The sequence below is a fragment of the Rhinichthys klamathensis genome, unplaced genomic scaffold (genome assembly GCF_029890125.1).
Source record: "Rhinichthys klamathensis goyatoka isolate OS25496 unplaced genomic scaffold, OSU_Roscu_1.1 h1tg000247l_1, whole genome shotgun sequence".
Lineage (NCBI taxonomy): Eukaryota > Metazoa > Chordata > Actinopteri > Cypriniformes > Leuciscidae > Rhinichthys > Rhinichthys klamathensis.
Window position 1 is genome coordinate 1,713,205 of NW_026606769.1, and position 17,669 is coordinate 1,730,873.

At 38.1% G+C, this 17,669-nt stretch overlaps 1 protein-coding gene across 8 annotated transcripts in view; it reads right to left on the bottom strand.

The window, feature by feature from the left end:
- Positions 1-2,244: 2,244 nt before the first annotated feature.
- Positions 2,245-17,669, bottom strand: part of nhsl1a (NHS-like 1a) — a 52,563-nt gene continuing 37,138 nt past the window's right edge. For 5 of the 8 annotated variants that reach the window (XM_056266336.1, XM_056266338.1, XM_056266340.1 and 2 more), the window contains exons 3-9: positions 13,574-13,701; positions 12,927-13,001; positions 12,109-12,301; positions 10,460-10,591; positions 5,955-9,089; positions 5,179-5,302; positions 2,245-2,859 (exon numbers count right to left, since the gene is read on the bottom strand). In XM_056266336.1, the coding sequence (XP_056122311.1) occupies positions 2,259-2,859; positions 5,179-5,302; positions 5,955-9,089; positions 10,460-10,591; positions 12,109-12,301; positions 12,927-13,001; positions 13,574-13,701 (4,388 nt within the window). In that variant the 3' untranslated portion in view covers positions 2,245-2,258. Of the gene's footprint in view, positions 2,860-3,974; positions 4,009-5,178; positions 5,303-5,954; positions 9,090-10,459; positions 10,592-12,108; positions 12,302-12,926; positions 13,002-13,573; positions 13,702-17,669 lie in introns of all 8 variants that reach the window. The other 3 variants (XM_056266337.1, XM_056266341.1, XM_056266342.1) reach the window with 2 other exon arrangements.

Sequence of the window (17,669 nt, forward strand, 5' to 3'; positions counted from 1 at the left end):
ACTTTATTTAAAAAAAGAGTAAAATGTGATCATTGCACAATTTTAATGCTCATTTTTGCTTAATAGGCTAAGCAAGAACAGATTTGTAATATTTTGCATTTCAAATAAAATAGTAATACAGTAACAGGGTTTCCATTCTGTGTTCCAGAAGCTAATCATGTTAAAGTGCAAGAGATGCATGTATGCCATTAGTTAATCTCTTTCCTCTCTCCAGTTCCTGAGACGATACTGAAAAGGAATATACTGCATATTTATGGACACACGTCCATAGCTAGTATAGATAGCCATTGAATTTAGCCATTTACCCAGTATTAAATTATTATAAACAATTTTCCCAGTTAAATTACTTATTTGGATCGCCACATAAGACAATTCAATACTCTCAGTTTGTCAGACTAAAGTTACAGTAACTTACCTTTTCGTACAGGAACCTTGTTGAGTTATGAACTCAAGTGTGACAATAGGCCAATTAATAGCCAATAGAATTGTGTTTTAGAAATGCTAAATCTCCCTTGCTACTGAAGCAGAAATGTCTTCTTGCTAAAGTGTATAAAAAACTCCTGATTCTGTTGCTCCACATCCATCAACATCAGTGACTGCTCGGTCTCAAGACTAAGGTTGTTGCATCTATACTAAAGGATTTAATTGCGTAAGGGATCACGTACGTCTGCAGTCTATTTGCATCACTGGCCCACAGCCCACATGTCCTGACGTTTGGAGATGTGCTTAACTTCAATTGACCAAATAAATAAATTAAATGATTTAATGGGTAATCCATAATTCCATAATAAAAAACTGATGCTCCTACCATTCATAGGTTTATGATTAAAAACAACATCACAACAAATTACTGTCATCATTACGGCAGTGTGGACATTTCTGTGCTGGAGCAGAATGCAGAAAGTCCTATATTTGGCCAGACAACACTTTGGCCTTGTCCACACTGTAAATCTCAGCAAGGATGATAGCAATCAGATGTGATTACCTTTATGACGTCAATGGATTGTGTTTCATCCTACTACTGCAGTCACTCCTGTAAATATGAAGCTCTGATACAGTAGATCAGAAATAAATACTGCATATATTTCACAGAAAACACGTGGTGTTTTGAGATTAATGCCATGTTTTATTTCTTTCACAGAAACCCTTGCATCTCACATGGCATTTACAGGGGCTTTACCATTTCTCTACTACCATTCTGCTGGTGTTCAGTACTATGGGAAGAAGAACATTCAGGTGCACGTAGTACAGTAAATAGACTAAACAGTACCTCCCTTTGGAAATAAGAAACATGAAAATGTACAAATTGTCATATTGGGCAAATGTGAGACAGGCAAAGGCAAGGAATTTCTCAGCGTTTGAAGAACCTACAGTAAATAGAAACATGACCTAAATAGAAGCTTTCAGTTTCTATATATGAACCAGAATGGTTGGTAACTGGCTTTTGTGAAGGCTGGTTTATTTACACTGAAGTATAGAGAACTATTATTATTGTCTAACCGTAAACAGATAGTTAAAAATGTACTTGCATTAACTGTTTAACTTTATGTTCAGATAAAATTCCATTTCTCTCATTGCTCTAACATAAGATTGTTCGACACAATCAAAAAGAAATGAAGAATGTAAAGGTGCGTAAAATATACATATTTTAAACCAGTCTCTCTAAACACTTATTAAAAATCTCCATTTTGTCCACACTCATTCTTTAGCAACTTCACCATAACCATACAGTCATGTACCACCCTTCAAAACCTATCATGCTTGATAATGCCAATACAATTGACACCACCAACGCCACAAAAGTGATCTGGATGCGGTTTCTGTGCATTCAGTGTTTCAGTGCTCACTTTGGTTAAGTACTTTCCATTTTCACAGATGCAGAAACGCATCAGCATGGACCATTCAACACAAAATCCTTCAATGACATTCTGCTTCCATTCATTGTTTCCTCAACTTACCACCAACTCCTAACCTTCATACTGAGAGCTAAGAACCTTTGATCAAACCAGTATACCTCTGTTAATATAACATTTTTCAAAGAACGCTAATTTCTTAAGAAAGACAAAACTCTCAGGAAAAGAGCAAAACTACGGTTACAGAATTACAGAAACTTCCCCCATTCTCTCTTCTCACTAATTCCTTGGGGAATGCTATCGGCCAGCACAAGCATGGCCTTCCAGCCAGAGTTTAGACCACCACGGTCTTCATATTGAATGGATTACTATCTCTTACAGGCAGTTGGGGGTGAGTTGAGAGCCCTAAGTGCTGCCTTGAGCACAGACCGTGCTGCTGGAGGATATAGGCAGGGTGAAATGACTCTCAGTGCTAATGCAGCAGTCTGTAGACTCGGCCACCTCTCCCTCTTTTTCACAGATGGCAGTCATTGGCCCACTGAGAATGCGGCAGCGGCTGTTGTACCGACTGCTGGCTGCGGAAGGTGGTGTGCTTGAACGCCCATATTTTAGGGTTGTTAGTCCGGTGGTGAGGCGGGGCAAGGCTCCCTCCATACGTGCCCACTCTTCAGGCGCTCTCCTGCTGCTTGTCGGAGAGATGCTCAGTTCGTCAGCTTGTGCACACTCCGAATTAGCCCTCTGGAAACGAGGGTCTGTACATTTGAGAATCTCAGTGGCTGACATGCGGAAGCTGGACTCCGAGCGGCTGCCCTTCTTAAGTAGCAGAGCTTTAAAACTGTCATTGCTTGTGGTTGAGCGCCGCAGGCTGCGCTGAATGGAGCCTGTATGACGTGGTAAAGAAGGTAGGCTGGGGCAGGAGCCGGTTGGAGTGACAGGTGGTGAAGGGGGGAGGCTACGGCAGCGTTCCTCTTCAGAGTCGCCACGGCCCAGGACCTTCCTCTTTGACCTGGGGATTAAAAAGACAGAAGGACAGGTTCTCAGGTAAGCCTTTGGCATGGTTACTGCATGTCTTCTTGTTGATGTTGTTGAAACCACGAGTGAGCAATTTCCATGTGTAGCATTTTTGATCTATAAATCAGTGAACATGAGACTGTCATTTGTTGTAGGGCTGTAGACAGGGTCCTCTGTCTACTGAGATAAAAATGTTAGGTTAAATAATTCAGAAGTGATTCAACATAATGAATATATAAATATGTATACAAATGTGTAGCATTGTATTTTCAGGCCTGAAGGTCATCAGATAACATTAAATGAGGTATTGGTAGAGGTGGATTGTGTACATTTTTTGATGTTATAATACTTTTTCCTTCATCAGTTTAATATCCTTCGCAAACTAAGTAAGCCATACGTAGGTGGACAAATGTGGGTTTGAACAGGTTTGAACGGGTTTGCTCATTAAATGGCGTGAGTTTGGGAGCAGGACCATTGGGTATCAAACGAATGGCAGATACGGGGAGTCATTTTTTAAATTCAATTGATAGAAAAATTCCACATTTCAACTATAAAGATAAAAAAGATACTACCCTCTTATTACTTTAAATATCTTGTGGGAGTTATGATAAATGTCTTTTTATATTCTGCTATACCCATAAAAAATAATTCCACATCTACCTTCATGATTTCTTAAAAGTTAGCCCATCACGTTCCCTTAGGCTGTTTATTAGGAGCACTTGAATGTCAGATCTTTCTAGGCATTAAACTTTGATTCACACAAATTAATGATGACAAATCCTCTTAGAATAAAACTGCATCATGTGCTTTTTAGTTCTGTCCTGAAACTCTATGCTACAGTCATACCAGAATAATCTTCACAGCTCTGTGTTTTCACAGTGTGTTTCAGGTTGTTTCATATACACACAGTCCATTTAACTTTTAAACTAACAAAAGGTGTGACACCACAATACAAACACCATGAAACAGAGCTTGGGGATTAGAGAGGGCAAAAAAGAGGATAATTAATTATTTTAAAGGAGCTACTGGATTATGGGTGTAATCTGACCCTAGCCAAACTACAGGTACACAACACCAGCCAATGACGTTACTTGCCAGTTTACTCCACACCTGTTATTGGATGTTCATGTTCTGTCTACGTAGACTGCTCCAGATGACACATTTAGACAAACGATTCAACAAAAATGCATGAGCACATGACACAACTCCAACAATATTAAAATTGAGTGATTAAAAGAACACAACTTGTCATAAAAGTCAGTATAATACATGTTGTATAGACCATCAAAAATACCAAGATAAAACATTGTAAATTTATAATGTTTCAATAAAAAGAAATACTGAAAGGACTTCTACAGAAAAGTGATTTACCACCCACATTTCTTTTATTAAAAATGTGTTTGCATACATTTAAAATTATATTATATAATTTATATATGATTTATATATTGTATATTAATTTATGTAATTATGTTAATACTTCTGATGAGAGAATGAATAACTTTACAGGCTCATTTACGCGTTATCAGGGTTGAGCTCCAGTCAGAACTGAATTAAATTCCAATTCAATTCTTGAATTTGAATTAATGTACTGTAGCAAACTCAAAAGCCTCAAATTAAATTTGAATTTAAAGTATGTAATCTAATGAAATTGAAAAATTCATGTAACTTTACATTAAGTTGACTATAAGTATAGTTTTTAATAATGTATTTCATTTCAGTATGAATAAAAAAACATTTTATCACATTCACACTATATGAAGTATTTTTATTTTGTGATGCTCTATGGCATAAAATAAAATCAGTTGGATGGCTAAATTTGTATAATATGAAAGTATGTAATTCTATTTATATTATAAAAAATCTGTTTTGTCATCCTCTCCCTGCCAAAATTTCAAAATTCAAAATAATTCAAAATTTCAATTGAACATCCTGTGTGGTTTGACCAATTCAATTCACATTTCAAAAGGGAGCCAGTTCTGAAATTTGCTCAACTCTATTTATCAGACAAAACGAAGTTTATCCTGGACAACACAATGAGGGGAGGTTGAATATTCTGACCTTTTCTGAATAAACTGTCACATGTTTTTATAGGTCAATACAAACGTAATACAATAATACTTTCTATGCAAATGAATAAAACCCTAATTTATGTTGACTGATAAACGTATTATTATTACCTTTTTGAGCACAGCCTTCAACAGTTTGTATGCTCGTGTTTAATGTACTTATACAAATAAAACTTTTTTTTTTTTACTTGCATGCATTATGCAGGCTTTACTGGCTAAATAAAAAAACCATCACATTACATTACCTATGGATGGCAGCAAAGAGGTCCTCTGTTGTACGAGGACGAACAGGCGTCACCATCTCCTCCACAGCCTCTCTTATAGTGTTAATGCCAGATGTGCTTTCAGAGCTCGAGTCGAACGCGGCACCTACAGCCCACACACAAACAAACACTCAGCTTACCTCTCAAAGTGGGAAGAAACAATGAAGACTGAGCCTACACTGAGTGAAAAATCGGAAAGGCATAAAACCCATGATGCATCAGACATGTTCTGCTCTTTAAATTATTCACACTCTTTTGGAAGTCCTGCTGTTGTGCAATAACTGCACTTTGGTGAGCACTAAAGAGGCTTGAGAATATTACAGTCTAAACCTGCTAACCATCACACACTCAAGGGCTCTCATTCAACTTTCTTAGCTGATTCAAAAGTAACTATTATAACAGATAACGCATAAACAATCATAGAGTTGTAGTCATTCCTGTAGCACGTGAACAAACAGGAACTGTGCCTTCACTCATAATGGGGATGCATTGGAGGGTTAGAACTATTGAATGTGTTGATATATCAAACCAATTAACTTTTTATTTTAGATCCATAACCTAATAAAAATAATATTGTCTAGTAATTCATGCAACACAAATTGCAGTTACACATGGCTCTGCTGATGGATGTAAAGTTGAATAGTAAATTCTAATGCACGATCGTTTGGCACAATCATTGGTTTGGAACACTAGAGTGATCCTCAATACACATAAACTTAAATTCTTAGTTTTAAGCTAGTAATAAAAGAAGCCCTTACCATTTTCCTCATGTTCGTCCTCTTTAAAGCTTATGGATCCTGAGCTGCTGCTTGAACCATCATCGGATGTGCTTTTATCATCACAGAGCCCAAAGTCTTTATCACTCAGGCTGAGGTCATGCTCATGAAGAATGAGATCAGAGAGTTGTAGGTCTTGGAGACTGTTTGATGACAGCTCACTACTGAGAGACAGTCTGCTTTTGATCGCAGGGGTTGAAGAGTCCGAGTCACTCTCTTCCCCTACCTCAAGGTCTAAAGGAACTGCCTGCAAATTTACTGTCTTTGTTGGAGATGTATCATTCACTTGCCATGACTCAAGTGTCTCTTGTGCTTCATGAACCTGTTGAAGCTTGAATACATTAGAAACAGGTGGGTGCATAATCGGTGATATAATAAGGGAAAGATTGGGCTTCTTAGGTGATATTGGAGGCTTCTGTTGCAGCTGAGGACTTTGAGGAGAAGCTGTGGAGCTTGTGCACTGCAGAAGCTTGTTGGTAGATAAAACTGCACATGTCTTAGAAAGGTACTCTGGAACATTCTGCCCAGTATTGCTGATATGTTCATCTGGGACAGGGGGTATAGAGCCATTAAATGACTCAGGAAAATCTTGTATAAATTTGTTCACTGAATATTCATGTTCAAATATTTCAATGGCATTTTCTGCTGTTTGCTCTGTAGTCTCACTTTCTGGAGACTTTCCTGAGTTTGTTTCAGAATAGTTATGTGCTTGGTCATCAAAACTATCAAAACGGACTGCTGGAAAGATATTTTCTATTTGTTTGGGCTTGACAGGTCGTAGATGCACCATCTGAAGAGCTTGGGCAGTGATTATTGGTTTCTGTCTCTTCTCTCGCCCTCCAGTGTGATTGTTCAGTCCTTTTTCAATTTCTACAGCCTCCGTAGGTCTAAGACAACTCTCTGTCTTCAAAATGGCTGGAGTTTTAAGATTCATCTTAAGTAATGGTGGAGGAGGTGGAGGAGGAGGAAGAGAAGATAAAGTGCACAATGATGGTTCGGGAGAAAGAAGTGGAGGAGGTGAAGGACTATTTGTACCTTCATTGCTTGACAGAGATTCAAAAACATTTGGCGGGGGAGGGGGGAAATCAAGAAAGTCACATTCTTCAGGTGTTGTGGATGAATCTGAAAGTGGATTATGTCTCTCTTCCAAGGCAGAGGATACGTCAGGTAGAGGTGGGGTTGGGTCTATCATAGGTGCTGTTGGAGAGCAAGACGCAGGGCTGGATGACCCATATGATTCAGAAGTCATGTCAGGTGGAGGTGGCGGGATGTTCCTGATAGAATCTGATGTGTTGGAGGACAGGGATGTAGAGGAGGATGACACAGAAGACCGCAGGGAGGACTTTCTTTCAGGCACTTTTGGTTTTGGCCTCCCTGCCGGAGACTTTGCTCTTATTAGAGAAGTAACGGGAGTGCCTGCAGTCGGAGTGTTGGACTGACTTGAATAACCACTTGATGGTGACGTCAGGCGATGAACCTTATCAGGTGAGGAAGCCAATTTTGACTGAATACCACTATTGTTGAAGTGGGACGATGGGAATCCAGTGTTGTTGGATACATTGCCAATGACCCCTTGATTCTCTTCAACACTTGCAGATTTTGTGATTTGGGGCGAGAGACCCTGGTCGGGCCGTGGACCAGGGTAATCCATGTAGAAGTCCCATGACTCTGCATAGTCCGAGCGCTGACTGCTGCTGTCGCTGTGTGTGGGTGTGACCGGACATACAGCAGCTGGTGCGGACATCCCACTGCTTGCTGCACTTATGGTGCTCTGGCTTCTGGGTCTGAGCACCCAAGGGTCTTCAAATCTACCACAGGGTGTCTGTTCGGAGCAAGATGAACTATGAGTTTTTAGATTAAGCTCTAAGGACTGCTGGAGACTGGAGATAAACTGCTCACTAAGCACCGAACCACTGTGATGAGGCTTCCTCTGGGGCTTGCGCCTTAAGGAGTCAGTCCTTGCAGGAGGGAGTGGAGGCTTCTTGGCTTTCCGCAGGGAAATGCTACGTGTCAGTGAGCGGTTGCTATGCAGACTTGCATGGTCACCTTCGCTGTGGTGGTCCTTGCACTCGTACAAACTGTGCCTTGCATCCCCTGCTTTATTGATGCAGCCATGACTATGTGACTTCAAACCAGAGTCCAGGCGCATGGAGGTGTAGTAACCTTCATTGTCAACAGAGAACAATGAGCTTGTGTCCGTCTTGCTGGGAGAATGTTCCTCACTGTTGTATATATGGCTAACAGGTGAGGAGCAACTTGAGGTGACGTTGTCCTTTGGAGAAACTTCATATGTCCACTGGTCAGTGGTTAGTGTGCTGCAGCTTTGATTGCTGCTCTCTGAGAAGTTGGAATCCCTGCGGACACAGTTAGGACTGCTGCAGTTTCTACCATCAAGTGTGCTGCACTGGGACCCTGTACAGAGTGAAGCTGTGGATTCGTAACAGGAGGAGACAGCTGACAACGGGGCTTCAGGAGAACTAAGCAATTGGGCTAAAGAATGAGGTGATTGTATCTGGTTATCCTCTGCCCATTTGTGTCCATAAAGAATGGAGTTCTGTAGAGCACCACTGAGACTGAACAAGCTTGGGCTATTATTTTGATCAGAGCCTTGGTAATTTGGATTTTCAGCAAGCTTGGGGCTGTTTAAAGTATTGCTTCTGGAGTCAGACAGCATTTGCAGTGATGATGAAGAGCCATGCTGCATGTCAAACTGGTAGGACAAAGAGCTTATAGAGCCAGAATTCATTCTGTAGGGGGAGCTGTTGTACTCTGGTTCACAGTGTTGATGCGAGACGCGAGAACCTTGTCGTGGCAAACTGCGAAAGCTCTGATCACTGTCATTAAGTTGAGTGTAGCCAATACCATTACAGTCACTTATGGTGGAAATGCTGCTTGAGGAGGAGACGCTGGCCATTTGGGCGGCAATTCCATGGCCTCTCTGTGCTCTGATTCTGCGTACTGAGGGAGGAACAACCTTCAACTCTTCTGTTTGGCAACTTGAGTCTCGGGTGTCTGAGCGTCTCAGGGTGGAGTTTACACTTCCCACTCGACTGAGGGTGGAGTACTGATCTGCCATACACATGGAATGAATTCTGGAGTCAGCTTGTTCTTTATTTGCTGTAAGAAAACAGTAATGGGAATTATAGATGCATGGTGAATGTTTGTTTGTTTGATTTTCTTTCTTAATTATTCCAACAAAACATTTATACATATCAAAAAAGGATTAAAATACAATAAAGAAATATACTATATATTTTAGTATTTTAAATAATAATAATACTAATTCATATAAACCTATAGAATTTTAAGCTCCAACATTTACGTTAACCTAATGTATTCAGTAATTTTATTTTAGTGTTGTGTTAACATGGCAGTCATCTTGGACTGTACTGACACCTAGTGACATAAATATAGCATCGCACTGAAAAAGCAAACCTTTTTCAATTACCAATGTCTAGTTCTTTACTAACAGTCAGCCTTAGTCGACCACTGCATTTCGACCCTGCATTTCGACCACCAAAAATTTCAAACAGTAGCCTTTCACACATACAGTCTTTACTAGTAAATCACCGGTAAATCAACTTTTCAGAAATACCAGTAAATCAGTGCTGGCAATTTTCCTGTATGAGAAGTTTTGCTTTACATTACCAGTAAATTACCAGTCTGATTGTACAAGGGCAGGATGTGTTGTCATAAGAAGTATGCTTTGGGCCAGTCATAAAGCTCTGTAGGAGCTGTTTACAGTGTTCCATTGTTTTTAACTGTTTCTATGTAAATATGCGCTAGACGGACGTCTGACCACTAATTGCGCCATGTCTCACGCTCGAAACCCTGCCTTTTTTTCCATTCATCAGCGCTGCAGCTCTGCAGTTACTTTTTTGTACTATAGCCTAGTAACTTCTGTACTATACTAACTATTATTCATCTCATGTTTTTAAGAACAAACCTGCATTCTGTGTGATCATCCCTTTGCACCTGTCACCAAAAAATTAATGTTGTCAACTTGGACAGATAGTGAATCTAAAGCGCTTTTCATCCAGGTGGATGAAGAAAACAGCGTAGCGTTTATAGGTAATTTCCAGTGATTCACAATCACATTACAGTGTTTAATAGTATTTAGGTACTGAAATATGAATGGGATCTTATCGGTAAAAACACCATTGCTTGTGTGCACAGGACAGTTTTGTATTCACCTGAGGAGTTATTCTGGTAATTACGGTAATTTACCAGATTTAATGTGTACAGGTCATGTAACAGGTCATGTCAGCCCCTATGAGGTTAAACACTCAATGTATAATACAACAACTCTTATTAGGCTACTGATATGACTGGACTAATTGTAGGAAATTGTTTTAACCATTATTTAAAAAGTACTATTCATTCCTTCATGTGTAAAACTTTTAATGTGGGAAAAATTACTAAGTGCACCTTTAATTTGGCTGAGAAGGGTGTGACGTATATGAATGCTATATGAATAGGAATCATACCTAATTCAGTCTGGATAATGTCAGGAACTCCTGTTATTGTCTTCCTTCTTTGCACCCTCTTGGGTCTTCGTATTATGGTATCCGTGTTTGCTAAGGAGCGACGGAAACTGGCCTGGCGGTCAAAGTTCTCTCCTAAAGATATAAGAACATAGAAAACCAGTGTTCATTAATGGTATGCCTCATGCAGAGTTCACAGCACTATATTGTAGTTAGAGATGCACGATATATCTACAAATTATTATTTTTTTTTTTTTTTTTTTTTTTTTTATCAGTATTTTGTCCATTTTGGGTATATATTGGTCAATATTATGTGCATGCTCGTTTTTCCTATTTTTTCTAATTTATGTTACGGCATTGCCATATGGCAACAATTAATTTCTACTCATTTCCTTATTATTCAGAAAAAAATACAATTTAATTGAAAGGGCATGCCTTTAGGTAGCCAATGATGTGCTGTTTTTAAGTCACATGACATTTGAATGTCCCTCCAAAACTCTCTTTCCCACTGTCACCCTCACACGGAAGACACCTGTTGAAGTGCTCCAGAAATTGCTCTATTAACCTAATTCTCAAGGGGGATTTTTTTTTGCAGCATCTTTGATAAGTAAATTAGATTGTATTATTCAAAAATCAACCTTGTCTAACATAGTTTTACTGTAAAATTGAGAAAATATCAATGTTTCCATATGGCAACGCTGTACCACAGTGGAATTGCAGTAATGTATTTCCCTATTGGGATTTTTTATAGATAGTAGCATCAACAATATGATTGCAGTTATTTATTTATTTATTTGAAGTGTTTATTGTAGTATAGTTGTATTTATGTATAAATAACAAATTGATTTCTTCTTTTCAGAAAATGAATACAGCAATATTTTACAGAAAGGGTGCAGAGTTAGCTCTTCCATGTGATGAGAGTGAGGATGAGTTAGCCAAATTATTGGGAATGATAGGGATTAAATAATAGGGATCTACTTATTTTTGGTATGCATGAGTTCCAAGTATATACATTTATTAATTTCTAAAATAAATGTGCAATTAAATAGAAAAGAAAATAATAATTTTATAGAAAAACTACTTTTTTGACCATTTTCAATGTTTCCCTAAGCAATCCAAAAAGATTGAAGCTATTTCATGTAATAAAAACTTATTTGAAAAATATTTCATGGTTAGACCATAATGCGTACCATAGAGGGTTAAGATTACCTTTGCTGTCATCTAATGCTCACTTAAAGTTAATCTTTAAAAACACAAAAAATTTAATAACACTGATCACAAATCAATATCTATTTTACTTTACTTAAATTATATTGTTGTGATGCCTAAATTCACTTGTTGCATTTATTATGATTTTTTGTTTTTAATGTTTTATTTTAAATTCTTTTAGACAAAATATATAGTATAGAATATGCCCACTTAATGGCGTGAAAATAATATTTGACTAAGTGATATTGGCCATAGTTTTAATATTGGTGTATCCCTAATTGCAGCTGAGAAGAACTGAAATTATTAGAGGAACCCACTCTCCTAATCTTAAATCTGTCATAAATTCTTCTCGTAAAATAAGTATTTCCTAAAAAAATATATATGTGATTATCAACAGAGTTGTTAAAGTCAAGTGTTACTTCATGATTTAACAATGGAGGTACCTGTAATGTTGATGGGAATGACATCAGTGGCCACCGACTGAGACTCTAGTCTCATTTTCTCCTCAGGAGTAGGCAAAGGTAGACAGTTGGTCCAGCTTCTCTGGATGTCCATGTCAGAGCCGTAATCCAGCAAAGGGGTCTGAGGCGGCATTGAGTACACGAGTTTCTCCTCTTCATTAGGTGAATCTGAAGCCTGAACACAACACAAACAGACTGATTTAGTGAGATCAGGATTCTGTGAATGATAGCCTAGCCAATGCCCAGTGACAGGTATTGTCTGATACTTGGTCATTTCTACTGTTAATTCAATTAAGTGCTTTCCAAAAAGAGCAGAGTAAAAAAGACTCTTGGAGTGCATTTCCCTCACATTGTGTGACTGAAATATTTCTCTGAGCAATAAGCCCAAGGGAGCCCTGAATGGAGGAGAGCTGCTCTCTAAATTATTCATGCTAATTTGAGATCAGTGTTACAGCCAGGTTTTTCAACCATAATGTGTCAAGATACTTTTTTTTTTTTTTTTTTTTTGCCCAAAACACATATTAGACATTCTTTTGTTCTGCTTTGCCTAAACCGTTCTTATAAATTTGCAAGATTGCTCGAGGGAAATACACAATCTAATTATGTATTAATTATGCCTAATTTGTGTAATTACCATACTCAATGTCTCTAAGTTGCTGAGGGGGGAAAAAACGCTCACGGCGGGTGACTAGCACTAGTAGGTTGTATATGGAGACGCTATGAGGACTTGTTAGGATCTGAAGCCAACCTTCACACAGCACAGTGCTACCACTGACTAGCAACTGCAGTGAGAGAGGTACCTTTCTTTTCCAAGATCTCAAATGACAGCAGAGAGACAGGCAAGACTGTGATAGGCAGTCTAGGACTTTAAACCGCTTGATGAGAGAAAAGAAATTGTGGAAAATAAAGGAACAAAAGTGAAGTGAGACAATACTTTTCTTTGGTATTACAGAATATGGAACAAATACTCTCTAGTTTGATCATTGATTGTAGCGGATAGGTGAACGACTGGACTACACTGCTAGCAAGCTCACAGCCACTAGGGGGCAGTGCAAAACAAGACACCCAAATCATGTTCCTAAGTATTTAGGGAGAAAACCAGGCCTTTGTCTGTTTCATCATGGACATGTGACTGATGTGAGCATACTTAGCTCTCATTATACAATATAACAATTAACAACAAGAAAAAAAAATCTTTGAAATTAACTAGAGCTCTTGTTTTTATTCATGTCAACTCAGATTTGAAAACAAAGCCTGAATACCAGCTTGACCTATATAATTAAAAGCCAACAGGATTTTGGTGATAATCTGGTGAGATCGATTATAAACTGCATTCCATACTGCATATAACATATTGCAAAAAATGTTGTTTTTCTCTAGTAACAGCATACATGTGAATGCAAAGGTAAGGACAGTTTTCCAAATCTGTGTTAAGGTCAGGCTTTACCTTCTTTTTCTTCTCTGTCTTCTCCTCATCCAGGTGCACACTTTCACAAAGGCTGGTTGCAGAGAAGGCAGGGCTTTGGGAGTTGCACTGGGAGCTGCGGAAGCCATCTTTCCTGAGCTTGTCGCACTCTGGAGAGGCAAGCATATCCAATCATGAACAATTTGTTGTGGTAATAAGTGTGCAAAGCTCATTTAACGCAGATCACAGGCCTATAGCGAGCATTTCAGGGTACCCGCGGGTCTTAAGTTAAAAGCCTTGAAAAAGTCTTGAATTTGATCATCTCAAATTAAGGCCTTAAAAGCCTTGAATTTAGTAGGCTATACAAAGTCTTGGATTTCGTTACAAAGGTCTTATATATTTTTTTGCCTTTGCTAGGATTAAGTTCATACCGTAACAAAATTAAGACCTTTTTAATACCATTTCAAATGAAATTCAATGCCAACTTCGTACCCATTCCAACAGAAGTATGAGGGGAAAACGTCAAATCTGTATGCATTTTAAACCCTAGAAACTAATTATGTACAAGGAGGCTACTTGAATTAAATAAAACATTTTACTTAAATTATCAGTCATATTTAATACATACGCAACAGCATTGTAGCGCGCACGTGTATGTAGGCCAGTGTTAATTTTGGCAGCCATTTTTGATTTACGAAAATGCTTATTGGTCTTAATCACATTTGAGTCATCCTGTTTTTTATAGTTGTAGTTGACGAAAAGTCTTTGCATTTTTTGTCAACTTTTAGTCAAACTGCAGTTACTTTACTTTTGGTAGTTATTTTATAGCTATGTAGTCTTTAGACAGAAAATGTAATAATAATTATTCTCTCTAGGCCAATTCAATTAAGCTTATGAGAAATTATTGACATTGCACTCTTTAGCAGTAGCACTTGTGCAGTTCTACATAATTTGGTTCTCCAATGTTTTAGAGTGCCGTACCCCCTGGTGCAGTCACACCTTTTCTATTAAGGGACAAGATTTGCCCCCTTTAATACATTTTTCCATTTCATTTTTTACCTTTGTAATACCTTAAAAAGAAAAAAAGAAATAATGCTTTAAATAAAACAATGTTCAATAAATTTGCAATGTTAAAAAACATTAAAATCGCCAGTAGGTGGCAGTAACTCACTATCTTTATGAGTGAGTCTTTGACTTTGAGTCATTCATTCATTGAATCTCACGATTCGTTCAAAGCCACATATTTCGTTGCAAAACTGCAAAACAGAGCAAGCCTGACAATGCTGTTTTCAATGTAGTACATCACTTAATGTTACCCTTTTTTCTTTTCTTTTTTTACTGTTGTATAAAATCAATGTCACGTTTGAAATCGTGTGGATATTCGGGAAACATTGCATTCTTGCTCGTATGAACACTGGTGGATATCAGCCTGCATTTTGATCGCAGATTTAGTCGCACAAACAGCGCAAGCGGCTCGTGACAGAACACAGACCGACTGAATGACACTTGAATTTAAGTAGAAAATCTTAAATAAAGATCGCTGAACTCCAGCTTGTCTGTGTTTTCAGATCATCCGCGCTTCTTCAGCAGTGTAGAGAGAACGCGCGCGCATGGTTGCCAGATACTATTGAAAAGACCGGGTAGAAAATATGTTCTTTTAACAGAAAAGCTCTTATTTGGGGTTTAAATTCTGTCATTTGTGGCCACAGCGGATTAAACTAGGCTATCTTGTTCTGTACCTCACTTGCCTAGTAACCATAGTAAGGGTGCGCACGCTATCGCTTTTTCTGCTATGATGTGGAGCGCGAGGTGCACTCAACGCTGCATACATTTTGAATTAGCCTACATTAGTAACAGTTAAAAAGCCTTGAATTTAAGTTGGAGGATCCTGGGGGTACCCTGGCATTTACACATCAAGTCATACTACATGCTTGTGCACAGGTTGCTTAAACAAATATTTTATTAATCAAAGTGGCTATAAAATCAAAACTTTATTTCCTTAAAACAAAATCACCCAGTAGGGACAGGAACTAAATGAAGCAATAAAAAGGAAATGTAAAAAGTATTTCTTCAGAAAAAATAACTGCAGTACTTATGTTCTCCAGTTGGAAGGAAGAAACAGCTGGCGACACATCAACAGAATTTAAATAGATAAAACACGAGAGCAAATGAGAATGATTAATGTACTTTTAGCCAGCATAGAATGCATCCCGATAAGCACAGTGCAATGAAGACATTTTTAGTTCCACAAAGCCTGATGAGTCTTCTATCACACTCAGCATATTACTGAACCACTGCAGAGCCACAGTGTCCTTTTGCCCTCGGTGCAGAGAGAGGGCAATTACAGACTGATAAGTGGACGTATGCTCATTGATAGATAGATAGATAGATAGATAGATAGATAGATAGATAGATAGATAGATAGATAGATAGATAGATAGATAGATAGATAGATAGATAGATAGATAGATAGATAGATAGATAGATAGATAGATAGATAGATAGATAGATATCTACAAGACCTCCAACCAAATAAAATAGTGTCAGTTTTTACTGCAGGAGGACTGAGAGTTTAACCTGAATATGTCAGATCTGACTGTCGGGTTATGAATGGCCTGAGCAGGGGGTCTTCACCTCCACCTAATGCCACTGACATATCCATTTATTTCAGCTGATCACCTCCTCTGGCACCTTCATAATGAGTGCCTGCTGAGAAACACTATGAACCATTCTCTCTCTTGTCTTTTTGCAGAGCTCAGTGTAATCACCTAATCCTTCCTGCATTAAATCACGAAAGACACGACACCTCATCCAGTGTAGTTTGCAGTATGCCCAAAATGCACAATATCTCAGCGTCTTATCATCTGTAATATGTAAGCACAGGAAAGCATTTCACTGAAGGAGGCCTAGAGAGGAAAAACAGAATTTTTTTTCATGGCAAACGATTTTTTAGTTACTACATGCAGTAAATAAATATGAATTTACTGTAAATGTCTATGTTAAACATAAAAACGTATATGTGGCAGTATGTGGCACTGACCAGGTGATTATACAGTTCAGTAACACAAAGCTGTAATGTCAGCAAGCTTACAAACAACATATAATGCAATTAGGAACAGCTTGGCCTACATTCTAAAAGTATATTTATATATGTCTTACACAGTATACTGGACCGAGGCATTTAGATTACTCAATTAAATTACATGAATTTTTATAGCACAGTGAATCATCACCAAACGCAGGAATAAGCTTTGTGTTTCTCATGCTGCATACTGTCAGAAGCACACTATTATAGTATACAAGTGTGTTGGTTTGTTTTAGGAGGCTTATAATATTACTTCAATCAGTTAAACTCCCTTGGAGTCAACAACTATAATTATCTGTGCATGTTGAGCTATGAATAGTGAGTAGAGGCTAGTGCAGGTTAATATGTTAGTAGCTCAAAGAGCGAGAGACAGAGCACGTGTGAGGGATGTCGTCTTAATCCTAAAACTAAGAGGACTTGACTTGTGCTCTCACCTCAATTCTTTCATTTTACCTCTCATTTCTCATCTTACTGGAGGCAACATGCACAAAAATGCTGTTCATTGCCCATAGCAAATACTTTAACCTCTTAGTACGTTTCTATAAGCAGCTACGTCTACCATCTAAGAAGGCGTTAAATTAGTAGATCAGCAAAAAAAAAAAAAAAGGAAAATTCTATGGTTCCAATTTAACCCGTATGACTAACTTTCTTCTGTTGTAGCGCCATAGACAATCAGAAAACATCTAATTTTGTGCTGATCTTCATTAGAAAGAAAAAGGTTATACTGGTGAAAGTATCAGTGGATAAAAGCAACTGATTTTCGCATGGTAACCATTAACCAATTAGTTTCCAAAACCTATAATGTTGTTAGGTACAAAGAGGTTATTGTATAGCTGCAGTGGCAGAGTCGACTCTTAATTGTCACATTGTGATTCAGAGGGTGAGAGGAAAATCATTAAAAAGCTGTGATGTGGGTGGTCAATTAATGTAAATTAGATACATATATATATATATAATATAAATAATTCACAACTATAACAAATAGAAGGACAACAGCAATGACCCTGCCAAAACTCACTGGGAAAAGAGGGAAAACAGACATTTGGTGTGCCA